General features: G+C 48.2%; 1 protein-coding gene across 2 annotated transcripts in view; it reads left to right on the top strand.

Annotated features, from left to right (window-relative positions):
• The first annotated feature begins 665 nt into the window (after positions 1-665).
• Positions 666-27,993, top strand: part of kug (FAT atypical cadherin kugelei) — a 53,593-nt gene continuing 26,265 nt past the window's right edge. For both annotated transcript variants that reach the window (XM_076116392.1, XM_076116391.1), the window contains exons 1-16: positions 666-1,098; positions 16,320-16,428; positions 16,568-19,632; positions 19,718-19,792; positions 20,180-20,702; positions 20,844-21,052; positions 21,269-21,409; positions 22,269-22,430; positions 22,504-22,708; positions 22,808-22,947; positions 23,155-23,435; positions 23,528-24,182; positions 24,304-24,636; positions 24,716-25,240; positions 27,051-27,329; positions 27,405-27,762. In XM_076116392.1, the coding sequence (XP_075972507.1) occupies positions 16,588-19,632; positions 19,718-19,792; positions 20,180-20,702; positions 20,844-21,052; positions 21,269-21,409; positions 22,269-22,430; positions 22,504-22,708; positions 22,808-22,947; positions 23,155-23,435; positions 23,528-24,182; positions 24,304-24,636; positions 24,716-25,240; positions 27,051-27,329; positions 27,405-27,762 (6,931 nt within the window). In that variant the 5' untranslated portion in view covers positions 666-1,098; positions 16,320-16,428; positions 16,568-16,587. The remainder of the gene's footprint in view (positions 1,099-16,319; positions 16,429-16,567; positions 19,633-19,717; positions 19,793-20,179; positions 20,703-20,843; positions 21,053-21,268; positions 21,410-22,268; positions 22,431-22,503; positions 22,709-22,807; positions 22,948-23,154; positions 23,436-23,527; positions 24,183-24,303; positions 24,637-24,715; positions 25,241-27,050; positions 27,330-27,404; positions 27,763-27,993) is intronic.

Raw genomic sequence — 27,993 nt, 5'->3', positions numbered from 1 at the left:
GAAAATAGCAACTTCTTTATTTAGCCAAGTGTGTGTCGATCACGGGGCGTTGAGCTTTAGAGTGGTGCCCCAGCGGAGTCAGTGGGCCTGCGGGCTCTGTGGGCAGCAGGCTCGAGCGCTGACCGCCGCCCACCGGCGCCCACTCGCCCTCTCTACCGACACCATTCACTAGAACAATATCACACATGCTTCCGATTTGATTTAGCTCTTTTCAAATATGAAACAACCGGGTGGTTAATCTCTACTTAACAGAAAAGTACTTTTAAGACGTGAAGCTTAACTAAATGTACAAAGGTATAATCCCGACCACCTACACAGTACGCAGTTATACATCTATTGAAGTTTAGCAAACAGGGCTCGTTCCGCAAGCCTCTCGACTCGACGGATACAAACGGCCTATGTACAGCGTGCACACTAGTACACCAGTACACTAGTAGTATAAGCATAAGCATCGAATGCAACCTCGCCGATGCGAATAATTTGCCTTTCACAAAAGTGCACGAGGAGCCAGTCAGCCAGCCTACTCACGATATGAGAGCGGCCAGAAAGCAAGTTTATAGGGCAAGCTGCGTGCGGAGAGAGCGGCGGAGCGCCCCGCGCCGCGCCCGCACGCCGCCGCCGCCCCGCGCCCTACGTTCCCGGCCGCCAACCGGTCTTTCTACAGCTCGCCGATGCAGTCCGGCCAGTCAGCCGTCGGCGGCCCCCAGTGAGACACGCGTCGCGCCGCGCGCGCCCCCTCCCCTCACACCTCTCCTCGCGCTCGCGCGACGTCGCTCACACCGCGACTCGCCACCGGACCGATTACTTGTGAAACTTGAAGCAAACCTCTGGGAGTGTAGTGACTACTAGTGACGAGTGTGACGAGCACCTGTGTGCGCCTCTAGTCTGTGTACTCCGTGTACTTGTGTACTGTGTACTGTGCAGTGCATTGTGTGAGGCCTGTTCACCTCGTGAGCGAGGCCGGTTCCGTGTGCCGCCGACGACGGCAGTGTCTGTGTGCCGCTCAGGCTTAGTGCTTTCTAAACGAGTCCCGATACCGCTACGGCGGTGTGCATACTATCCTTGTAATAGTGTGAATCTGAGCTACTTATTCGAAAGGTGAGCACTAGTGAACAGTGGACTCGACTTGTGAAACTTTTAGCATTAAGTATCTCTCTCCCCCAGTTCCTTTCTGAAATTCTTCATCGTAAACTATAAACGTGGTTCAGGTGACCAATTAATAAAGGATAGTGTAAGCGTTTAGTGGTGGCTGCAAGTAGCCATGAAACAGTTTGTCTCGGTTGACTTACGACATAATATAGTGATAATTGATTACGAGTATTTAGTAAGTCAGAAGTGATGAAGTTGCGCAGTGCGTGTATCGTAGAGTCGTACACACACAGATTTGTGTGTAATTAGCAGTGCGTAAGTAGGCGCGTGTAGTTTATTGTGACGACGAGGAGCGAACATGTGTTTCTCGATCGTACAGCGGCAGGCACGGAGGCAGGAGGCAGGAGGCACGGTGCGGGCGTGCTCCGTGTGCTCAGAGTGCTCAGTATGCTCGCTCTACGACGCTCCGTGACCGCCCGCATACTCACTAATCAATTCCGATACAAGCCCCGACATGAACCGAGACGTTAACATATTATAACATCATCAAGGCCAGGTTCTGCACTAGCACTAGGCAAAAAATTACCATAAAAAGTTACGTTTCGGCTCATGTTTTCGCTCTGCAATAAAACACTTAAGTTACCTCTCTGGATGTTTAAATTTCAAGAGGAGACCACGACTAGGTTGATACGTGGTTATAATTAATTCATTGGATCAGATGTTGAGTGTAGTCGAGCAGACGATATGAATGTACGACTACAGACAGTCATACATTAATCTTTATTGTTTGTTCTTGTGCAGTGTGCATTACGGCACAAGTTCAATAGAAATAGAACAAATGTGAGTAAGTGAGCAGCACAAGGTCAAGTGGCTGCCGGCCGCTGACTGAGCACTACCTGCCGAGACTGCACACTGGTCATATAATATACTTCCACGAATATCGAACCACGAACTCCCTTTTAAAGATTGCCCATAATTGCCAGAGACTTAATTCATGCTGCCTAAATATAAATATTATAGTAGGTATAATAAAAAAAAATAAGTAGGTAGGTATAACTTCAAGACTCTGCGTGAGAAAAGTCTATTGTCAGGCTGGAGACACTAATTCATACCCGAATATTCTGCAGTAGATACTCTTAAGGATGTTCACTACATTCTTAAATCTAAATACCTATAGTAAGATATATAATATAATAATCTAGATATTTGCACTCGAATAACAAACGGAGTTGTTAGAAAAGGGTGTCGATTTTAACTATTCAGTTAATTTGAGATGGTGCACAAAATATGCCATTTTGGAAAAGAAAATAACAAAATGTACGCTTAAAGGAAACACAAATAATTTCAACAAACACATAACAATGTGTGCAAACAGATGTTAAATGAAACTTCAACGAAGTAAAAAATTATTAAAGTGGCGCTAACATTACTAATATCATCTAACACTTTTATGTTTTAATATTTGAAGAAGAATTAATTTGACTAAAGAAACACATGTAAAACATGGAAAGAAACTTGACGAAGCACACCATACACACATTATGATGAATACGTACCTCAACACCTGACAAAAAAATAGAAAGGATAATAAAGGGCGATCCCTCGGTCGTATCCTCACGACCCTCGTGGGAACGCGCGGGATGAGATGTTTTAAGCACAGACCTACCCAAATATCTAATTAACCTTCGTAATAATTTGATATTACGAAAGATAAGTTCATAACCGTAATGAAGACAAATCGATGCAGACCTGCTGTACCTACTGCTATCTACTGCTCTACTGCTACCGACTGCTGAAAACTTGGCATACATCATTATTGATTTCATTCTCCGATGCGCTATGCTTAATAATATACGAGTACCAACACACACCAACTAATGTGCCGAATATTACAAAGCTACTCCATAATGTTTCCAACTTCAACGTTTGAAGCTACAGATCGCAAACTAACACAATTTATAATGACATACAACGAGTCTTACAGATAATTCACACACGAGTATTCCGGTAACAATCCTTGCCAACTCGTACAGTTTTTTTCTGTTAACAAAATGATAAGTAAACAAAATCTGAAACACTGGCATGAAAGCTAATTTGCTCTGACTACTTTGCTATAAAAAACACAAGTGTCTTACAGTGAGCAGATGTACTGCATGTGTTGTTGTGAATGTACGAACCAGAGATTGGATAATACATTTATTATGATTTACGAAATTGCACAGATTTAAAATCGAACAGCGAAATAAATAATAATACCTACCTACACTAAAAAGCCATACAAAATGGTATTGTACTGATCATTTTGAGAAGAAATATTGAGGAGCCAGCTTTTGAAAAGTTCTCCCCTTGTAACGTAGACACTATAAATAACTAGCGCGGATGTGTTAATAGATGTCTGCCTCTCCAGGGGAAAACTTAATGACTTAATATGATTAGGACTCTACCCCTCTTAAACCATCCCTGCGAGTTGCTATTAGAACCCTTTGTAACACGCAATATAACAACAATTTAATAAAAATCCTGAACAACTAGGTAGTATTATTATTCATTTATGTCCTGTGAATACATAGATGACAGCTTGGTAATCAGTGACACAGTGCATGCAGCCAGGGGCACGTGTCGAACAATCTATGAATGAGCACACGCCAATGTTAGCGGTAATTACACACAATTGCCCTAATTGCCGAAATGTTCAATGTGTCTGCAGCTCTAATAAAAAGACTACCTCGAGGCATAAACCCGCTTCACACAGAAGAAACGAACGAAATTACATGCAGTAGGTACAGTAATTGCTAATCAATACGTTTTGTACGTGGTTCAACATAAATAACCACGTGACCACCATCAGAACTTGACGTGACCACAGTGTAACGAAAATAACAATAATCATTGTACTGAAGGAGACACGTGGTGTTATATATTATATAAGTATTATGTTATAAAAACTAAACCTAATCACGTTAGGGTTATATCAGCTAATTATTTTGTCAGAACATTACGCTTGTTTTACGAAATAAGTGATCAAAGATTGCAAAATTGTAGAAAACAATGTGTGCAAGGAAATATTGATACAGAATAAAAATATAGAGCAAGTGGTATGTTAATAAAAGAGCGCGTTGTGAGTTTAGACAGCGTGTAGTCGTCGCAGTCACTTGTATAGTTAGTTGTATTGTCAGTGAAGGCAGTGGATGTAGAAACAAGTCGGCCGCAGCTGTTGTGCGCTCGCCGCTGCTCGCTGTGTGTCGCTCTACACAACTCGACACAACTCGACAGTTGGCCATTACGTTTATTGTTTTATTGAGTCCGCCGATACTCAGAACGGACTCTGTATTGTGCAACGTTTCAAAACACGACAATTGCCCCAACGACCTGACGGAAGCGACATGCGACACTTCTTGTTTCTTGTTTGTCAAATTATTTTGAAATATGTTGTGTGTTGGTGGAACTAGCGACTACTAAATAAATAGAGAGCAGAGAGATGTGACTAATGGGATTGCTGAATTATTCTTTATTTTTACGAGAACACTGACTCACACTTTGACTCATAGATCTACAGTGACAGATTACTAAAATTTGGTCAAAATTGAACGATAAAGCATTTTTAGGGAAATGAGTACATAATGAATACCTGGTCCTACCGTAGTAATCCATATAATGGAAACAATATTCTTCTGAAAAAGGAAATAGAAAGGCTTCAAATCATAATAAACTTAAAAATATGCGAACAATATTATCAGAGTACAAAACCAGCTCTTTGTATTCAACGTTATTATTCCCGTGAACATTTCAAGAGCGTCGATCCTCTACAACCTGAGCCTTAATGTGTACTATTCTATTTAGACACGTTGAATGTTTCTATTACTAACGACGAGCCATCTGTGGAGAATAGACGAGGCGTGTCTGCTGCAGTCAGTGCTCACAAGTGACACTCAATGGTTAAACATCACGGTGATTTATTCGTTCCCGGAATCCTTATTGTCCTTTCGGCTGCAACGTTTTATGTAACACTTCTGAAATAAACGAGCTTATTATGAATGTGGGTCGTGGGCTCGTGCCGCAAGTGACGTCACGCGCTATATTATCACTCACAGTACACTCTCCTTACAAACTCCTTACGAAATATGTGAACAATAAGCCGACTCGATTCTAGACTACCTACGATACTTTTTACGACTTTTTTTACTTTTCAATTATTTTATAAAGCAGTTTAAATACTAATAACTCTAATAAGAGACGCCCTAAATAAAGTACTGTCTTGTAACGCAAAAGTTGTTAAAGAATAAAACTACCTACATAGGGTTTGTTTTTTGTAGCGTTACCTCAACATACACAAGTGGTCATTACGGAGGGAGGTCTCTCTCCTTTGTTTTATCGTATTCTTTGCTTTTTCCTTCCTGGAAGGAAGACGAGATGCATTAAAATTTGTTCCTGTATTGTAAAAAAATAAAATCCTAGAGAAATGAACAACTTTTTTATGGAAACTGAAAAATACAGACACATACTCAGAAACTGTTTTCTATAAATGCTATTTTTAGAATTTAAGTGTTGTTGTGTGGATAATTTCCAAGTTCAGACCTAAGTAAAACTGTTGGTTTTCAACGTGGATTAAGAAGCACAAGTGTGTGTGTGTCGTGTTGTGTCAGTCGTCGTTCATATTTGCTTATCGGCAGATAACGCGCTCTATTTCTAGAAGTGCTGTGACACAGACACCGCTCATACAGAACTCGTCATTGTTTTCACTTCCTTATACCTACATATACAATATACAATATACATACATACGTGGTATGTGAGCTATCATGACACGTTCACGTTTTTGGATAATCTTACCTACGAAACTTACTTTATATACCAATACCTTAAACCAAATTGTATGAGCCTGGTTTTCCTTAGTTGGCCCCCTCGTCATTTTGTCTATTTTTTACAACTTGGTCTCTAATTTAGACCCAAAGGCAGAAATGCATATCACGATCACATTATGTTAATTTTGGACTAGGTATTTAATATTTTAAGTTTTGTTCCATTTGTCAAGTACTTATTAATAACTGAGTTGTTGTTCAATTAGAATCCTATAGAATAGAGAAAAGCTCTACGTTACATTGTCATCTTCGCATCTTCACTACTACTATACAACTAGGATACACGAACCGGGAACCAGGTATCTTAATTTATAAAAAGAAAACGATGTTATAAGATTTTGCGATCACACTTAATAAAGTTATTTAAGAGTGTTTCAGTCCTACAATAACCGTTTTCTCACGATGTTTTCCTTCACCTTTAGACGAAATGTCAAAGGTTCAAAACATTTAATATTCTGTGCTTTAAATACAAACACTCACAAATTGTACGTTTCTTTCTGAATACCAATAAGTGAAAAACTGGACTTCTTCATTACTATGAGTATGAACGACTGAGCGTTGTTATCATTACACGATTTAATATCACTAATTTACTGTACAGCATCTACTTACTGGTTTACACGCAAAAGCTTTGTTATTGAAAACTTACAATCAGTGGTAGGTACTTCTTTTGGGTAATGGCCACCAGAGCCAGGTGGGATGTTAACACGCCAAGCTGTCTTAATATGATGACACCTGGCCGAATCTTGTAACTTTGAGATCGACTCTACGCAGTGTTCCAGCTCTCTACAGCTTCTATTCGGTTAGAAAAATTGTATTTATACGAGAGTATTGATATACCATGCACAGATTTGATCAGTATATTGTTTACATAGTGAAGAGAAGTACATAAACATTACGATAAAGTAAGAGTAATGTATTGGCACATGTGAGGCAGAGGGGCGGCGCGGCGACAGTGTAGCGCGTTGATAACTGGTGCCACTTGACCCCTCGCCTAATTCCGCCGCGACTCCAGGAATGTCGCCGGCGCCGCTCGCTCGCCTCCACCACTCGTAGCTCATTACTATACACTATACAGCATGTGGACTACGCACTGAACACGACGCACGCTGCACGTCACCGTACTCACTTTGCTACGCTACATACAACTATTCCATACGAGTACAATGTTAATATAAATTGTCTGAGAATTTAGTGAACCACACTCGCTTGCCGATTATCCGATTAAATTCTTTGGTAGAAGAGATAAATACGTTTCTAAAAAGTCTTTGACTGAGCTGTAAGCCTGAAACTGTAACTTTATCCCATAGATTGTGATATTTAGTAAGATTCATTTGTTGTCAATGACTGACGAATGATTTGTTCCTAAAACATTAGCGTATAGCCAAACAACGTTGTTGTGAGTGTGACGCACGTTGCATACGTTGTACACACATTCTGTAGTTCTGTGACAGGGCTCTGTGTCCAGCAGGAGTGGACAATCGAGGACAATTACCGTTTAGATGTATTTAGTAACTAGGACGATGAACTATTATTGTCAACCACGCCCTCAAACTACCACGAATAACTAATGAGTTACTCATCTGTGTAGATGAACGTTTTGTTGCTGAATTGATGAGTTTCTGTAGCATGACTAGAGGTGGAACCAAAAACAACGATATCGTAACGATATCGTAATAACGTGTCAGTCATCTTGAGCCGAAATGTCAAATGTGAACAGTGTCGTATGATTTCGGAAGAAACCAAAAACACTAAATACATAATATGTAAATGTGTTTAAAATACATATTTTTCTAGCAGATTGATTGCTCATACATAATTTAAAACCTCAACATATTTAGTTTAACAAGCTATGACCGTGCATTTATAGTAAAGACTTAAACGGCAGTAAGTTGTCGTATTTCCGCCGCAGAAGAATGTATTATAAGTGAAGTTGCGTAAGATGCGTGCTTATCAATGTATGGCCTCTTGAGTGGTGCGCGTTCACCGCGCGCCGAGAGCCACGTTGATTTATGCTCAGTTCATCGGCCCCCGCTGTAATAAACAGACGCCCCGCCGCCCCCGCACCCCGCACAGCCCCGCACGGACCCGCACCCGCGCGCCAGACACCTTAGCCGCAGCTAGACGCACTAAACGTTAGACTTGAAGCGTCCGCTCGGAGCTGCACTAACACCTGTACTTGTGTTCAACGGTCAGACATCACTTCCTCTTCCTTTACGATCGCTTATGTCTATTACTTTGGCCTCAGTTCACTGCTCCGGGATCTGTGCTCGGGAATTGTTGCTACGACTGTAAAAATATATTACTTGAAACAGTATAAAATACCCACACGACTTGTAAAGCACCAAACTCTACATGAACCGCTTTTGTCCTTTATTGAGAGTCTGTTCAATGTTCAGTTAACACGTGGTCATTAGTATATTATGAGTGTGTTGTAACGTCAGGTACGTTACCTGGCCTACAGTCTACGCACCACACAATGACACAACACAACACAACGTCACGACTGGTCCAATTAACATCCTCTCTTCTGTTCACTTTAATGGAAGTACAACTTCCTGTCAAGAAAGCTCGCGTCCATATTTCCCACGGACGCTATACATCAATATAAAGTGATTTAATGCTTGGTCAGGTGCGAACAACCAGATTACCCCGGAAATCTGGGAATTTTGTTCAATGATCTGTGAAGTTTACTCTCTTACGGAATCCGTTCAATGCAGAGACACCTAAAAATAGAAATGTTATTATCAGTTTCTTTTGTAGAATTACTCTTATCTTATAGGATCAACATCATAATTTCGACGCATGTTCCTACTTTGATACAAGTGATTAAAATATAAACTGCATTGAGTAATCACATTGCCTAGCTGCTCGAAAGGATTTAAATCTCTTTTATTTTAATTTTGTACAGACGTACGTCATAATAATCGCAACTTGTGAACATTATGTAGAGACGATCTCTACACTTTTTCTACGTAGCGCACAGCTTTCAAGCTGTCGGTTGCAATAAAATTATTGTGCACTCGTACACCTGTTTCTTTCAAGGGGTCCTTCTAGCCAAGGTGATCTTTGTAGGTACTTTCGTGTTCAACGACCAGTTCTCACTCCTAAAACAAGATGAAATAATCGACAAGTAAATAGTTCGGATTGTACGGGAAACACTTCAAAACGTGCTCTAAGATGCTGAGCGAATAGCGCTGCGTCGGTGCGGAGTGTGCGGCGCGGCGCGGCGCGGGGCGCGGGTGCACAGCGCGCACACCACCGCGCGCTAGCGCCGCGTGCGCCTGTTTGTAAACAAGGCGGCCGCGTGTGCGTGCGCGCAGCTGCCGGCCCCCGCCCCGCGCCGCGCCTGCCCCGCCCCTCACTCGCCCCTCACCCGCCCCTCACCCGCTGCGCACCGGCCGTTTGTTCGCCGCCGAGCGCCCGCGGGATGTTATCGCGCATACCTGAGCGAGAGACCGCTCACTACCAAATTCGTCCTTCACTCACACCACTAAAGAAGTTCGTGTACCTGAGCGAAATATTTCTTTAAACATTACCCTTAATCTTTTTTATTTGCTTATTATTACAATGCCTGAGTCTGCAAGCAGTAGGTAACTAGGTATGGTTTTGGTTTATTTAGGCTTGCACATTGCATATCGGCTACAAAACAGTATAATATCTCTACATATAGACAAATAAAAAGACAATAATATACTTACTGATAGCTACCAACATCGTTATCAGCGACAGATTTCAACTGACCTACATTTTAAATCACAAACATATTATCTTAGCGTAAGGCTGAACAATGAGCCGGTGCCATATACAGATGATCTTATTAGCATTACTGCTTGATTACATGACACGTGTCGACGATCAGTGGCCACAGTGCTGACTCCAAACTCGGAGAGTCGTAGTGTTAATAACATGTATGTCAGATGGCGAGGAAGGTCAGGCCGATGACCCCGCGGTGAGACCGCGCCGTGTCCGCGCCGCACACCGCTGACATCATCACACGTCTTCCTTACATCTCGTACAACCAAGTCTCTGTCTCCACCGGCCGCTCTACTTCCACACTCCTTAATATAGTTAATATAATCAACGATGAACAAGCTAACTACTACAAGCAAAATAAACAGATATTATGCATGAAGTAAGACGAACTCTTCTGTGGATTCTCTCAAACTAGTTTACCTAATCCGTCGGATAGGTCTTTAGGTAGCGTGCCGTGTTTCATAAACTTGCATAATAATAAAATAAACAAAGCGCTGGCATCTGGCACCTGGGCCGTTATAGAGTACGTGTGAATTTGTAGAGCAAACAATGGACGAGCGCGAGTCGCTCGCGGCGATAGCTCACGACTTAGCTTATCAGAGTCGCGAACAAAGCGGCGCGGCGCAGCGAGGTGCGCGTGAGTCAGCGGTGACGTCACCGTGACGCGCCGGACCGCGACGTGTCGCGCCGCGCCCGCAGCGTGCCCGCGCCGTCAACCGTGACGCTCTACTTCCACGCCATCGTCGGCCTCCACACGCTACAAACAAACACTCATCCAACCCATTCCGAGAAACAAACAATAATATCTTCCTGGTTCAGCTGTTCCCATGATAGCTGGCGTGCTGGTGTGCGTGGGAGCACTGTCACAATGAACTTAACGAGCGCGACCTTGAGCCCCCGACACACATGTGACCCTCGCCCCGGTATCATCGAGCCAGCTGTCTCGTGGCATCCTGCTCTAAGCCGGGGACCTATTGTAGAACGCAGGTTTGTGCGCGGAATTAAGCGCACAATTTCAACTCTACGTTAAGATACCTCCTTCACACATTGTACAAATATAAGTCTATCAAATAATTCGTAGAAAAGACCCATGTCCAACACACTTACTGTTGGAGCAAATTCTGAACCTTAACTAGGGGAAATTTCATTTTGCATTTAATTTTACTACATACTGTTTTTCCACCCTTCGATTCTTTAAATGAACATCAAATGTCCTGTAAACCATTACAAAGACTCATTTCCGAACAAACTTGGCCACCACCAACTGGCAACTGGCTTATTGTTAACACTTATATCAGGGAGTTATATTGTTGACTCTCTGAACCTGAATTATAAATATCTACAAAGTAAACGTTATAATAAACCGAAATAATTGAACATAATGACGCTACACGATTGACTAAAACTACCTCCGAGAGATCTATTTATTGTAGACTGACGTTTGTCATGCAACGTTTTGCCGATGGACATTTACAAATGATGAACATGAACCACAGTTGAAAGACGCCAGGCGCCAGCACCGTAGTGTGTGCTGATAGTACATTGTAATATGACTTCATCCTACTTCTCTACCCCTGCATTCTGAGCGATGAGGACATAGTAATACAGTGCCGTGAGTGCCGTCTTTCATAAAGCAATTGTCTACTTACTACCAATTTTCAAAAAAAATTAAATAGTGTAAATTCAGCGATTAAAACGACTCTTCATTGTTATGCCTAACTTTTTTCACATATTAGAAATTAGAAATATTTTTATGCCCAAACACATTTAGTTGATCTAGGAACAAACGAATATACTATCTGTTACCAGTATTTGTGTCAAAAGGAAACTATTGCTACAACACTGCTTACTAACGCTTTACAAGACAGGTTGACGATTATGCGCATAATCTGTCGTTTAGCTGTTATCAGTTATTAGGAAAGTAGGACGACTTAGACGCCATGTTCTATTCACTACGTTCTAGAGGTACTATCTATCTCGACCACGTGTAAACAAAATATGTGATTTTGAAAAATATTTATTTCAGTCTAGTTTTCAACCTAAACGTGGCTTGAAATAATAGATAATGTAAGCATTGAGAGTTCTGTTGTTACAGATTACTAAAGCGTCGTATGCAGGGTTATGTATTAATAATTTGTGACTTTGCAATGGATTGTACTCCCAGCGACATCTAGTGTCGCTAGCGAAACTGCCTGAATTTCAGGAGTTCCTTCATATAAGCGCTACTCAAACGTTCTCCATAGCGACTACAGAGGGCGTGGAACAAATATCTACTCTTTTACGCTCGTTGGCGTTGTATGCTCATAATAATTAATTGTCCAATGAAGAAGTTATAATATCGGATGCTTGGTGTAGTTAGATAGCACAGCACACAGTATGAAAGTACCCTAACCGAGGAATGCGAACATTTGCACGTGTGTCACGGCGTCACAGTGAGTCCGCGATCAAAGCGGTGCTGATCCTTCAGGTAAACGCGCACCCCTCCCACTTCCCCTTCCCCTCTCCCCTGACTTCATCTCCGTCTCGCGGGTTGAAAACGTTACCATTATGAATCCACAGGATTGTAACCGACCACAATACGGACGAGCTCACTCGTGAAAGCTGCAACACAGCAAGCAACTCTTGTATCATACCAAATATTGCAATGTATAGAGTATAGTTTGTCTCACAAAAACATTTTCTATAACAAGAAGAGCCTGTACCGTAAAAAAGTAATCAGATCTCATTGTAGAGTTAAGCTACTAACCCTCCATGCCCAACCCAACAAAGCAGGCAAAATAATAATAAACTCAAGGATGAGAATGGTGTAAAAGTCTTTAATACATTTTCATAATTTATATCTTCCACGAAATCTATAAAGAGAACTGCATAAGATGCTTTAAATGATTATGAATTAAACGTAGTTATCGCGCGTTCGTGCTACTACAGTCTGTATGTCTGCATGTACGAGCGCGGCCACCACGCGCGAGCACGTCTAGTCTAACTGCACAGACACTACCTACATGCTGCATCTGATATGGTACTTATATATATCTGTAGTAAAGCTAGTATCACCATTCTACACTATACACTTCTACACTGTACATTAGTTAACACCTACAGTTTGGTGAGCAAGTACTACCGTGGACTCTGTCATGAGCAGTTGTAGTCATTTTTCGTTATTAATATTGTGAACAAGAATGTTCAACGACATATTCCTGCCGCACTAGTCTTGAGTGTTATTATAAATTGTCTCAAAACTGTTGATGCTTATTGAATTTGGTATCGTGCAATGCTCCCCGTGATTGATGGAAGTAATCGTCTGATAAGTTATAATGTTAAACGTGTTACTTCTATCTACAATTCTTATTTTTTCTAACAATCCAATATTTCAATCAAAGGTTTACTTACGTTCTAAACCTGCAAAAGTTAAGACCATTGACCAGGTAGAGTGACGATTTAATCAATTTCATTATTTATTTGTAATGAAACCGAAGAAACACTTATGACTTTTCGGAGATACGTGTGTATTCAAAATTTCACTTGTTCTAACGGTGAAAGAAAACATCGTCATGTAACCCTGCTTCTTTAACACAATTCTTGAGGGCATGCAAACTCCCCAACCTGCGCTTAGCCAGCGCGGTGAACTCAAGGCCTATCTGCTACCTGAGGCTACCTCATTGCGGGGAGACACTTGCACGGCAGTGGGACAGAAATGGGCTATTTTTTTAATAGTGTGTAACAACGGCTGCACGGATTGGTCTGTGAGGTTAAGCTTCAACGCACAATAAAGCATTAATATAGCAATGTTATGTACACGAAGATAATAATAGTAATTATTAGCAATTAAAGCCAGTTTGCTCAGCTCAACTCAGCTGTGAGTTTCTTGACATTTCTCCTCATGACCAACAGCGTTTCCCAAACGGTGGTAGATTCAAAACATGTTTAGTTCGTTTAGTTGTAAGTATTATTCAGACCTAAGATACTTGTAAGTTGTAAAAAGTTTACGAAATAAAAGATATTTGAATTCGATAGCATCATCAAAATGTTTTTTGACATATTTCTTGCTGATAATCCTCGAAAATTTTAACCTACCTATAAATATTATTTTCAGTATGCTAACTACAAGTATTGTTTTATGTACCTACTTAAATAATTATAAATACGAAAACTACTTTATGCAAATACAAAACCAATGTTTGTGCTTGGAGATAATTAAGACACTGATTAACAACAGGCAAATTTTCACCAAAAACACCAAGCGAGTGAATACACAGGAATTATGCAATGCTACCGATGAGGATTAGATTTGGATTATTTCACATCAACTGTGGCCACTAAGTACGCACTACGCACCTAGCGTAGGCTTGCAGTGTTTACGAGTTTTACGACCAACTAGACGAAGGAGTTCGAGCATCGCAGTACAAATAACATGACTTTCATTGCTTTAAGCATTTACTAGTTAGTAATTGAGTTAGTGTTTGTGCCTACACAAGTAAATAGTGCATGCATTCATTGTTACTCAATATGAAGACGAAAAGCGCAAGTAATGTGGGTAACCTGCGACTGTACGCAGATGACGTCATCGCACTCGTGTCCGTATGTGTGTGGATCAGCTGTAGTAGTCGCTAGAAGTCACTACGAACAGTATCTACACTGTACGACTCTCTAAGAACACAATGACATTACATTCATTATCCATTGATGTAAATTTTATTTTCATATTTAATTCTACTAATTTAATAATAACAATACACCTAAAACTACCTTAGTTAAGAACATATGCAAAACTAAACTATAAATAACTTTTAACATTAAACTAAACTAGAAATAATTAACAAAAAACAAAATATTTACAATTATACAATATATTTACAATCCATACTAATATTATAAATGCGAAAGTAACTCTGTTTGCCCGTCTGTCTATCTGCTACTCAATCACGCCTAAACTACGGAACCAATTTGCATGAAATTTGGTATGGAGATATTTTGATACCCGAGAAAGGACATAGGCTACTTTTTACCCCGGGAAAATGACGCATTTCCCGGGAAAATTCAGGTGGCGAACGAAGACGCGAATATTCAATATTAAAATAACATTGAATTGACAAAAATGTTTTAATGGCTGATTACCTTAGCGCGACTTCGTTATATTATGAGATATAAATAATTTTGAGAATATTTTTTGTGAAAAAGAAAGCATATTTTGTTGTTAAGGAATAATTAATTATTCTTTAACAACAAAATATGCTTTGTATAAGTAACAAAAAATCGTGAAGTAATTCAGTGGTTTTAGAGAAAACCCTACAAACGTATCATACAAAGTATTTATTAACTAAAATGCAACATTCTATAAAGGGCTATGTTAAACAACTGTCGCCATGTCATTCCTCATGATTGTTTCTTTCAAAATACCTTCACACAAGAACTATTGAAAAACTTTGATGAAATTTGGTAGACAGATCCTACTAATTTTATAAATGTGAAAGTTTGTGAATATGGATGTTTGTTACTCTTTCACGCATATACTACTCAACAGATTAGGATGAAATTTGGTATTTTGGTATATAGGTAGCACATAACACATAGACTTTTTACCCCGGGGAAAATTCAGGTGGCAGACGAAGTCGCGGGTAAAAGCTAGTATAAAATATGGATACAAAAGGAGTGCGTCACGCGTCGTAGAATTTCTCTTCACCATCGTCGACTGGTAACGTACCCAGAATGCTGGCAGCATTGCCACGTTGGATGGCAATGCTAATTCTTTGACCCAAGTGAAGGCCAGCACTCTGGGCACGTGTAGCATCGACGAGACGCTTCGCAATCTCTCGGTAGAGACTACGAGCATTAATTTTCATTTTTTTATCGATTTGCTTCATTGCTTGTAACATTCCTGAAATGTAATAGTTACAACACTTGACGTTTATAATCGCGCTATGAATCTGTTCGTCTAACAGAGTCTAACTAATACATGTAGTTGCGCGACCACAAGTAATAAGTTTGCTTCTTGTAACAGTGACATGTTCTGTTACGTGAGACATACTATGTATGTGGCGGTGTTTCTGCTGCGCGCCCACAGTACCCTGCACGGTGTTGCATGGTCGTAGGACCTGCGCCAGTGCCTCGCTCACATGCTCACATACACCCACATACACTCACATATCTGATACACACCGCACTCTGTCAGATATTAGGTCGGGGAAAAAGTCTTTTAGCATTATACTATGTATGAACTTGTAATAAAATATCTTTGGCTTCAAGAATCACAAATGAGTACACGGTTCATTAGGTTTCTTTCAGTGAGCTCGTGAGGTACCCAAATATCGACCTTTTTTGTGTAGAGAAAAGATTTTATTACAAGGTTTTTTTTGTTAGACTTTTTCCCCGACCTAATATGTTGCGTCACTAGATCTGCTGTTCATCACTTAAATTTACATCTACTACTTTTTTGTCCACGGAGTAATTTTAATACTAACGAAACTTAAATCTTAATAAGTAATACTTACTATTTACATAGCGAAGAGTAATGAAATCCTTGAATAAAATAACTTAAAGGCTAATATAAGATTTAATTATTCAATGTATATTATTATGTTTCGAATAGAATGTTAAATAGAGCGCATGTTGTTTCAGAGAGAGCGGACAGCGCGCTGTTTGCCATGACCAGTGAGCGAGCACTGGGAGCAGCGCGCGCGTGACGTCAGCGAGCCCGCACCCGACACGCGCACACACGCTGTATGAGGTACGCACTCGTCACGCCACACTATATTGCTGCTGTTACTTTACCTCGGAACAGACCACCTCTTGATATTATGACGCAATTAAGTGCATGTTACCTAGTTCAAAATCTAATGCAGTATTGTTGTGTCGGCTCTCGGCAGTGCATCGGAGTGTGAGCGGCATGTGCGTGTTTCGCGCGTGGCTGGTGCTGGCGGCGCTGTGGGGCGCGCGCGCCGGCCCCGGCCCGCCCCAGGCGCCACCCGCCGCGCCGCCCGAGCTGCGCTTCGCACGCTCCCTCTACAACCTCAGCATCCCGGAGAACAGCCCGCCGCGCACGTACGCCGAGCAGCCGCCCGCCGACGAACCGTTGGGTGTGCGCCTGCCCGCGCCCGACGCGAGAGTGCGCTTCCGCATACGACACGGCGATAAAGACAAGTTCTTTAAGGCAGAGGAGCGCACCGTCGGTGACTTTTGCTTTCTGTCAATCCGCACGCGCGCCGGCCACGCCGACGTGCTCAACCGCGAGCGGCGCGACTCGTACCGGCTCGACGTGCGCGCCACCGCGCACCTCCCCGGCGGGCGCACGCTCGAGGCGGACGCCGCGCTCGCCGTCACCGTCGCCGACGAGAACGACCTGAGCCCGCTCTTCTACCCCACCGAGTACGAGGCGCTGGTGCCGGAGGACACGCCGCTGCACGCGAGCGTGGCGCGCGTCACCGCGGAGGACGCCGACCTCGGCCTCAACGGTGAAATCTACTACAGCCTGGCGGAGCCCACCGACCGATTCGCCGTGCACCCCACCACCGGCGTCATCACCATCACTCGGCCGCTGTCCGCCGCCGAGGCGCCCCTCCACGAGTTCACGGTGCTAGCGCGTGACCGCGCTTCGCTGCTGACGCGCGGCGAAGAAGCTCCCGCGGCGCGCGCCACCGTCAAGGTGCGGGTCTCGCGAGTAAACCTGCACGCGCCCGAGCTGCGGGTGCGACGTATGCCCGAGATCGTTGAGAACTCCACCGCCGAGATATACGCCATTGTGGAGGTAAGCGATGAAGACGCAGGCGAGCACGGGCGTATCGCCAGCCTGGACATCGTGGACGGCGACCCAGACGGACACTTCCGCGTGCGCGCGTCGTCGCAGCCGGGCGAGTACGACGTGCTAGTGCACGCGCTGCTGGACCGCGAGACGGCGCCCGCCGGCTACAACCTGACGCTGCGCGCCGTGGACGCCGGCCACCCGCCGCGCGCCTCCTACCTCACGCTGCCCGTCACGCTCGTGGACGCCAACGACAACGCGCCCGTCTTTAGTCGTGAGGTGTACGAGGCCAGCGTCCCCGAGACGGTGCCGCCCAACACGCCCGTTATCAGGCTCAAGGTCAGCGATCGCGACGAGGGTCGCAACGCTCGTGTCTACATAGAAGTCGTCGGTGGCAACGAGGGCGAAGAGTTCTACGTGAATCCTGACACGGGCGTACTCTACACCGCAGTGCCTCTCGATGCCGAAGAGAAAGCTCTCTACACGTTGACAGTGTCCGCGATAGATCAAGGAAACGCCGGAACAAGGAAACAATCTTCCGCAAAGGTGAAAATTACCGTACTCGATTCGAACGATAACGACCCTGTATTTGAAAGAGAAGTGACCGAAGTGACAGTACAGGAGAACGGGCCCAGTGGAGCCGTGGTCGCGCGGGTAATCGCGCGCGATGCTGACTCCGGTGACAACGCCTATATATCCTACAGCATAGCTAACCTTCAGCCCGTTCCTTTCGACGTTGACCATTTCTCAGGTGCGGTGCGTACTACTCGCTTACTGGATTACGAAAGCATGCGAAGAGAGTACACGTTGCGAATCCGCGCCAGTGACTGGGGCACGCCGTACAGAAGGCAAGCGGAGATGCGCCTCGTTGTACGACTCGAGGACGTGAACGACAACAGGCCGCAGTTCGAGCGCGTCGACTGCGTGGGCTATCTGCCGCGACGCCTCGCCATCGGCTCAGAAATAGTGACGCTTTCCGCTATCGACTTTGACGCCGGCGACGTCGTCTCTTATCGGATCATCGGCGGCAACGAGGACAACTGCTTCGCTCTCGACTCGGGCACCGGCGTCATGAGTCTATCCTGCGATCTAAGCGACATTCGCGCCGACTCACGAGTGCTCAACGTGACGGCGACCGACGGCACGCACTTCGCGGATGCAACATCGATGACCCTTCACCTCGTCACCAGCGGCGGCAGCGGCGGAGACACGGGCGCTCTGGAGTGCCGCGACACCGGCGTCGCGCGCCGTCTTACCGAACTGCTAGCGGCCGCCGAGCGCAGCAATGCACCGCTAGACCTCGCGGACGAATTCTCCTTGGCGCCCTCTCGATACGGTGAAAACTTACATGCGCCAGAATTTATAGATTTTCCCGTGGAGGTAAAGGTAAACGAGTCGGTCGCGCTCGGCACCTCTCTCGTCAAGTTAAAAGCGCGCGACCGCGACCTCGGCTACAACGGACTACTCGTATACGGAATCTCCGGCGGTGACGCCGACTCCGCCTTTCGCATCGATCCCGACACTGGCGAGCTGCAAGTCATCGGCTACCTAGACCGCGAACGAGAGAGCGAATACTATCTGAATATCACCGTGTACGATTTAGGCTCGCCGCAGCACTCGGTTTCGCGGCTTCTGCCCGTCACCGTGCTCGACGTCAACGACAACCCACCGCGCTTCGAAAAAACGTTGGCCAGCTTCAGAGTGACCGAAAATGCGCTTAACGGTACGGCGATATTCCGCGCTAACGCCACCGACCGCGACGCGGGCGCGTTCGCGCGCATCACGTACAGCGTGAGCGGCGCCGGCGCGGGCGAGTTCTGCGTGGACCGCACGTCGGGCGTGCTGGCGGTGTGCGCGGCGCTGGACCGCGAGCGGCGCGCGCTGTACGAGCTCACGCTGCGCGCCACGGACGGCGGCGGGCTGCACGCCGACGCGCTGGTGCGCGTGGCGGTGGACGACGTCAACGACAACGCGCCGCGGTTCGCGCTCGCCACGTACAGCGCGCGGGTGCGCGAGGACGTGCCCGCCGGCACGCTGGTGGCCGTCGTGGACGCCTTCGACCCGGACCTGGGCGCCGGCGGCCGCGTCTCTTACTCGCTCCCCGACCAGGGACCCGACGACCTCGTGTTCACCGTCGACTCCACCTCCGGCACACTGCGCACCGCCAAACTCTTGGACTTCGAGGAGAGACAGGTAATGTAGCTCGTTAGACATTCGAATTCCTCTTAAGATTTAATTATACAACAGACGGCTGCGAATACTAAAGTTTACGTCGCAGGTGTACGGCGTGACGGTGCGCGCGACGGATGGCGGCCAACCGGCGTTGTGGGCCGAGGCGACCGTCATCGTCGAGGTTTGTGGTTTTATAGTAATATGAGATGCGTGATAAGTGTAACGATGATGTCGTTTCCGTCCTCAAGGAAGTTAATAACTGACTGCCTCCGTGGCGCAGTGGTTTAGGTCACCACGCCAACACTACTGCGTCGGGAGGTCGTGGGTTCGATTCCCACACGGAGCAATTATTTGTGCGATCCACAAATAATTGTTTCGGGTCTGGTTGTGCTTTGTGTCCGTTGTTTGTATGTTTGTAAAAGTCCCCGCGACACAAGAGCAATTCTTAGTGCGGGAGTTGTCTTTTTTAAAAAGAAAGAAAGAAAAAAGAAAGAATAAATTGTATACGAAAGAGGCGGTATATTTTGAAATGTACTAAAATACCATTAAGCTACTAAGTACGGTACAGGTGGTGGACGTGGACGAGAACCAGCACGCGCCGCAGTTCGCGGCGCACGGCGTGCTGACGTGCTCGGTGCGCGAAGACGCGGCGCGCGCCACCGTGGTGCTGACGGCGGCCGCCAGCGACGCCGACCCGCCGGGCCGCGACTCGCGCCTCGCCTACTACATCGTGGCGGGCTCCGGCATGGCGCACTTCTCGGTGGACGACGCCGGCGTCATCCGCACGCTGACGCCGCTGGACCGCGAGGCCGTGCCGCACTACTGGCTCACGCTGTGCGCGCAGGACCACGGCCTGGTGCCGCGCCACGCCTGCGTGCAGGTGTTCGTGGAGGTGGCCGACGTCAACGACATGGTGCCGTGGCCCGAGCGCGCCGCCTACAGCGCCTCCGTCCCGGAGCAGTGCGCGGCCGGCACGCGCGTGCTCACCGTCACGGCGCACGACGCGGACGCCGCGCCCGTGCCGCCCAACATCACCTACTCTATCGTGGCCGGCAACCCCGACGGACTCTTCTCTATCGACGAACGAACCGGTAATTAGAATTAGATAAATCAGTGATAAGTGCGTTACCTCTCGATAAGGTGTAAGTGAATCTATAATCTATCGATTCACCTACACCTTTTCGAGCTTGGGTGAAGAATGACAACAATTTGGTGAGTTTGAATAATTCCAGGCGAAATAGTGACGACGGGGCGCACGCTAGACCGCGAGGCGGCCGCCACGCACGCGCTGGAGGTGCAGTGCTCGGACGGCGAGCTGGCGAGCACGGCGCGCGTCACCGTGCGCCTGCGCGACATCAACGACCACGCGCCCGCCTTCGCGCAGCGCTTCTACGACATCCGCGTGCCCGCGCCGCTCGCGCCCGACCACGCCTTGCCGCAGGTAAGCGTCTCGTCCGGCACCCGGGCCGCTCACAGCGGCGCGCCGGCATGCCAGCTTTCTTCGATTGATGTGTGATGTGTGCAGTGAACTAATTACCGAACGAGAATATTACCTTAAGCCGGCTCCCGGGGAGGGCGCGACCGCAGCCGGATTAGACTCATTAACATTAAGCCTTAGCGTGTGGAGTGGTAGTGTGTAGCGCGTGCGCTTCCGCAGGGCGACGCGGCGGGCGGCGCCGAGGCGCGCGACGAGAGCAGCACGGAGTGGGACGGCGACGACGACGACGAGGGCTCCGGCGCACGCGCGCCCTGGGACTTGTACGACGACCCCGCGCCGCTCGGACTATACGTCGCCACGGTAACTCGCCACACAGCCTCCCAGCACCGATTGTACAATTTTGCCACTTGTTACCTCGAGTCAAATGAAAATCTAGAATCTTTTATAGTTCGCTCAAAGAATACTCCAAAAGCGGGTGTAGAGTGCGTGAGCGGAATCCTAAGCAATTTCTTCAGAAATTGGTTCAGAATGTTTAGAGTGTAAACATACAAAAATCCCCGCCTTTAGGAGGGGCGCCGGAGTGGGGGGAGGGGGCAGACAATTTTATCAACTTTCATTATGTAGAAGACACTTTTTCTCTACGATGAACCATTTTAAAAATATTAGTGAAAAACTAAAAAATGGGAACTTTAATCCCCCTAACCCCCCCCCCCTCTCCGGGGCCCCTCCTAGAGGCGGGGATTTTTAATATGTTTACACTCTAAGCATCCTGAACCAATTTCTGAAGAAATTTCTTTGGATCCCGCTCACGCACTCTACACCTACTTTGTTAAGTGGACTATTACTTTACATACACCTTATACTTATACCCTACACTGCGTAACGAAAACATATCGCGATCTATTTCGATCCTAATGTCATCTATCAAACCCGCCGCCAACAGTTTATGTTGATTAAATATGCATAACAAATGAATGGCAATACGACCGATCGCAATTTGAATACCTATGATTTCAACCACCCAACATGGTCACCCAAGAATACACAGTATAGTAAATATTATTATAGTAAAAAACACTAGTGTAATAAATGGTTGTTTAAAATAATACAATCAATAGAAAATTAAGCCCAATGACCATTCGCGACACGCTATCCACAGTGGTGTTGACAGTGCGACACATATCCCACAATTTGTGAGACTCACAGTGTTGTTGCGCAGGTGGTAGCGTTCGACAGCGATGAAGGCGCTAACGGCACCGTGCGGTACTGGGCCAGAGCACGCGGCGCCGCGCGCGGCCTGCTGCGCGTGCACGCCGACACCGGCCGCCTGTACATGGCGCCGCGCCTGGCGCTGGCCCCCGGCGACTCCTACGACGTCACAGTACGTACTCGCGAGTGAGCAGACCGGAGTGACGTCACCGGGCACTGCAGTCACAGCGCGTGTTTGTGTGCAGATACGAGCGTGTGACGGCGGGCCGCGGCCGCGCTGCGCCGTGTCCCGCGCCAGCGTGCGCGGCGTGGCTCGCGGCGGGGGCGCGGCGCCTACGCTGCCCGCGCCGCCGCCTCTCCAAGTGGCGGAGCTGGACGCACCGGGCTTCCTCCTCGCCGTGCTGCAGGCGACTGACCCCGACAACGACGCCCTTTACTACACCATTTCTGGTAAGTTCGAAAGCATCGAGGAACCGATAATGCATACGATAGAATCGAGCGATACATCCACTTTATTTATACGCTTTATTGACATGACATATGTGACAGACGGCGACCCGCGACAGGAGTTTTACATCGGCCGCGAGGACGGCAGCCTCGTGCTGGCCAAGCGGCTGCTGTGGGAGAGGCAGGCGCACTACTCGCTCAACGTGTCCGTCACGGATGGACTGCACGTCGTCTACGCTACGGTCAGTTCACAATTTTATCGACAATACATAGATAAATTATATCAAAATGGACACCGCCCGAGAGACATCATTTAAATTACGAAGTGATTTAATCGTTCACAAGAAATTATAACTTCTTTTATACCTCGTTTATCACTAAAGCACCGAAATCTTTAAAGTTCTGAAGTGATTGACATTAAAGATTAACATAAAACGATCGGGCGACAGGTGAACGTGAGCGTGATCAACGACGCCAACGAGGGCGGCGTGTCGTTCGTGCGCGACTCCTACTCCGTGGAGACGTCCGAGGCCACGCGCGTGGGCGAGGCGCTGGTGGCCGTGCGCGCCGAGCCCGCCGGGCCCGCGCCGCCCGCCGCCCCCGGCGCCGCGCCCGCGCCCGGCGCGCGCCTGCTGTACGGCATCCACGCCACGCGCGCGCCCGCCTCCGCCGCGCTGTTCCGCCTGCACGAGTTCAGCGGAGTGTTGGAGCTCGCACAGCCGCTCGACAGGTGAGATACCACCATATAGCTATTCAAACGAATACTCACTCGACGTACAAACGATTTAGCATGAAATCGAATTAAAACCTGAATCGGTACAGGGAGAGCGCGGGCTCGCACGAGCTGACGGTGTGGGCGCGCGACCAGGCGCCGCGCGCGTCGCGGGCCTACGCGCGCGTCACGGTGCGCGTGCACGACGCCGACGAGCACGCGCCCGAGTGGGGCCGGCGCCTGGCCGAGGCGCGCGTGGCGCGGGGCGCGGCGCCCGGCACGCTGGTGGCCGCGCTGCGCGCCGCCGACCGCGACGCGGGCGACGCCGCGCGCATCGTGTACTCGCTGGCGGGCGGCGACGCGGGCGGCCTGTTCGCCGTGGACGCGGCGCTGGGCGACGTGCGCCTGGCGCGCGCGCCGCCGGCCGCGGGCCCGCGCGACTACACGCTGCACGTGCGCGCCGCCAACCCGCCGCCCGCCGCGCGCGCCTCCACGCTGCCGCTGCACGTGCTGCTGGTGGAGCCCGACTCGGCGCCGCCGCGCTTCCTCGCCGCCGAGCTGTCGTGCGAGGTGTACGAGAACGAGCCGGCGGGCGCGGCGCTGGCCACGCTCGAGGTGCGCAGCGCCACGGCGGTGTGGTTCTCGCTGCAGGGAGGCGCCGGCCTGTTCCGCCTCAACCCCGCCGCGGGCCTACTCGCCACCGCCGCCCCTCTCGACTATGAAACGCAAGACTTCTACAATTTAACGATCACCGCTATTAACATGGTGAGTGACAGTAGTGATAAAACTGTAGTCCATAAAAAAATATAGTTTTAATGAGTGCGTCATGTGTAATACTGTATCTTCGAGAATCGCCTCCGCTGACCAAATTTTATAACGTATACAGGGCGGCGGCACGGCGACGGCTCACGTGGGCGTGCACGTGCTCGACCGCAACGAGTGGGCGCCGACGCTGCGGCGGCGCGCGTACCGCGGGCGAGTGTCGGAGGCGGCGGCGCCGGGCGCGCTGGTCATGGACGCGGACGCGCCGCGCGAGGAGCCCGCGCCGCTCGTGCTGCTGACGGACGACGCGGACTCGCCCGCCAACCGCCAGCGCGCCTACGAGATCCTGCAGCCCGCCGCCGCCGCGCTGTTCCGCGTCGACTCCACCACAGGCGCGCTGCACCTGCGCGCGCCGCTCGACTACGAGCGCGCCGAGCGCCACGAGTTCAGCGTCAGGGTACGTTCCGTCGACCGTCTCCGACGCGACTCGTCGCCGCGGCACCCGCCCGTTATACATAATTTCCATTCGTCGCCAGGTGATCGACATGGGCACGCCGAGGCTCCCGTCGGGGAGCGTCGCGAAGGTGTTCGTGGAGGTGATCGACGTGAACGACTGTCCGCCGGAGTTCTCGCAGGCGGTGTACGAGGCGACGGTGCTGCTGCCCACGTGGGCGGGCGTGACCGTGGCCAGCGTGGCGGCGCACGACCCCGACCTGCCGCCCGGCGCCGCCGTGCAGTACGACGTCATGGAGGGCGACGCGGAGGGCGCGTTCTCGCTGGCGGCGGACGGCACGCTGAGCGTGGCGGCGCCGGCCGCGCTGCGCGACGCCTACCGCCTGCGGCTGCGCGCCAGCGACGGCCGCTACTCCAGCACGGCGCGCGTCGAGGTGCGCGTGCGCGAGGCGGACAACTCGGGCCTCGCCTTCCAGAAGTCCGACTACTACGGCTCGGTGGTGGAGAACTCCACCAAGCCCGCCACCATCGCCGTGCTCAACGTGCTCGGCGCCGCGCTCAACGAACATATCGAATTTCGCATTCTGAATCCGATCGACGGTTTCGAGGTTAGTCGGTGAGGGAGATGAGAACACAGTTCGCGCAAAAAAATATTTTGTGTTATAATATTTTTAGTCCAGTCATTTGGTGAAAAAAAAGGGTGTTACCTGAAAAGTTTTCCAAACATCCAATCTAGCGTATGTATACTGTATAAACATCTAATATATAATATGTGTATAAACATCTAACGTATACTGATGGCTTACCGTCAGACGCTTCGTTGAACGTCGAGAGTATGGAACTATACATATACACTGTGTAGGTGTGTAGTCTCAATAGTCGAGAGACAGGGACCCGATGCAAAGGCAACATGTTACCCTTATACCTACTTCTTCAAAACCGGCGGCAGTAATATAATATTTTAGAAAAATATACGAAAAACACGCGGTTGTGCAGATGAATAACAAATACTTTGCGGCGCTCCGCTCGTACGCCAAAGCTATTAATTTTATGAAAAAAAATATTACGCATAAATTCTAGGAAATTTCTTCTACTTACATACTTAGTTTAATTTTGCGTTGTAAAAATGCGTTGGAATGCTTTCCTACCTAGGGAAAACTATCAAATGCCTAGACTATTTTCCGCGCGTGATAGTATAGACTAACTTTTTGCGGTCACAGTTAATTAAAAAATATTTTATATGTTACCGGTTTAGTCCTTGCAGTAAACTATAAATGAACGACAAAGTGCAGTAAGTGTAATATAGCTCCACCTCTACATCTTACTGTGTTAAAGTACGTACGTATAAAATGACATGTACTGACTGAGACTCATCGCAGAGCCGAAACTACGGAAGTTAGAAGCATAAAATGTACTATATGAGAGTAGTATTTGAGAGTATCCAGAAAATCATCCCCTAAGGAGTAAATATACAAGATGACAGATTTTATGGGTTTTCGCACTTTGGCGGTAGAATCTCGAGGCCTTTGATAAGAGATAAAGAAATAAGTAGGCGTTTCAGTGTTTTTAGAAAATCTTCCTTATGCTTAGGAGTTCTTTCATTTTGGAAATAAAAGAATAACACTTGATGCGCGGACCCCTGTTTAGTGTGTATCCGCGTGTTGCACAATCCCACTCTAAAAGGTGGCGGTTTGCAAGCGAGACAGAGACAGGAGAAGTGCTTCATGAGTAGGTGTATATGTTACGGTAAATGTGAGTAATCGATAAATACCGGTAATTGTAGATAATTCCCAACGCACATGCTAAATGTAGTGGAGTGTACGGTTTTTTGAAGGACGCTATTTTATTTTTGGTACAGGTGGGGGGTTTAATATTAAAGTTAAATTGAATAAAAAACGAAAGAAGTTATAAGCAAAGAAGAGAGAAAATTAATGTTTGAGCATAAACCAGATACAGCCTGCGGACAGACGGACATACAACGGAAGCCTAATAGTAGGGTTCGACTTCTATATTTTAAGCATGAAACCCTATTAAATTAAAATTCATGTAAAAATCCCCCTTTTACTCTTTTGGGGGAGGGGGCTATTTACTACTGCTCTACACTTCCTTAGGAATCTACATGCCAAATTAAAAATTTCTACGTTCAGTAGTTTCGACTGCGTTGTCCATCAGTCAGTCACTCGGTAAAGGAAGTCTTATTCATATTTATTTATTTATCAATGGCAATCCTAAAATATACGGTTATTGTCGCAGAAAGTCTTCAAGATCCTTAGACGCTTAGACTTTTTAACTTAGACGCTTCAAGATCCTTAGACGATATTCATTTCGCTTATTAGACGCGAAGTGAATATGATATTTACAATACTAGGAGCCATTTAAAGCTAAAGGCCTAACATTCCTCTGCTTGGTTTACGACAGGTCGGGCTGACTTCGGGCGCCGTTCGCAGCAGTGGTCTAGCGCTGGACCGCGAGACGCGCGACTCGTACACGCTGGTGTTGGAGGCGCGCAGCGGCCCGCCCGGCGCCGAGCCGCGCGTGGCGCGCGCGCGCCTGCACGTGTCCGTCACCGACGTCAACGACAACTGCCCGGTGTTCGTGGACCGGCCCTACGCCGCCGCCGTGCTCGCCGGCGCCGAGCCCGGGACGCCCGTGCTCAAGGTCAAGGCGATCGACCTGGACGCCAACGACAACGGCGAGGTGAGTGGCGGGGGAGCGACGAGCGCGAGCGACACAATAAGCGACCGAGCGGTTCTGACGGGCGGCGTTTCGCAGGTGCGGTACGAGATGAAGCGCGGGCACGGCGAGCTGTTCCGCGTGGACCGGCGCAGCGGCCAGATCTCGCTGAAGCAGACGCTGGACGCGCACAACCAGCTGTACGCGCTCGTGATCGCGGCCTTCGACGGCGGCGTGCCGGCGTGCGGCGCCGACGCGGCCGTGACGGTGCGCGTGTGGGGCGGCGGCGCGGCGCCGGCCTGGGCGCAGGCGCACTACGCGCTGCAGGCGCGCGAGGACGCGCCGCCCGGCGCCGCGCTGGCGCCGCCGCTGCGCGCCGTGTCGCCGCTCGGCCGCCAGCTCATCTACACGCTGCTGGACGACGCGCAGGGACTCTTCGAGTTGCACTTCGACACCGGTACGTGCCGCGCCGGGAGTGCGTCACGAGCGCTCCGGCCCGACGAGCACGCGGCCGGTGCACGATTACCGACCGCTGTCGCTCACGAACGTCACGGTGTATGCATGCGGGTATAAATGTCACCGGGTGATCACCGACCGCCTCGTACGATCTTAGGCTGGTTTTATAGCTACGCGTTTCGACAGCTCTCGAGCAGCGCTGTTAATTAAACGCGCGCTGTTCGCCGGTACG

This window comes from Anticarsia gemmatalis, chromosome 7, assembly GCF_050436995.1.
Source record: "Anticarsia gemmatalis isolate Benzon Research Colony breed Stoneville strain chromosome 7, ilAntGemm2 primary, whole genome shotgun sequence".
Lineage (NCBI taxonomy): Eukaryota > Metazoa > Arthropoda > Insecta > Lepidoptera > Erebidae > Anticarsia > Anticarsia gemmatalis.
Note: the sequence above shows the minus strand (reverse complement) of the source record. Positions and strands in the feature narration are given on the sequence as shown.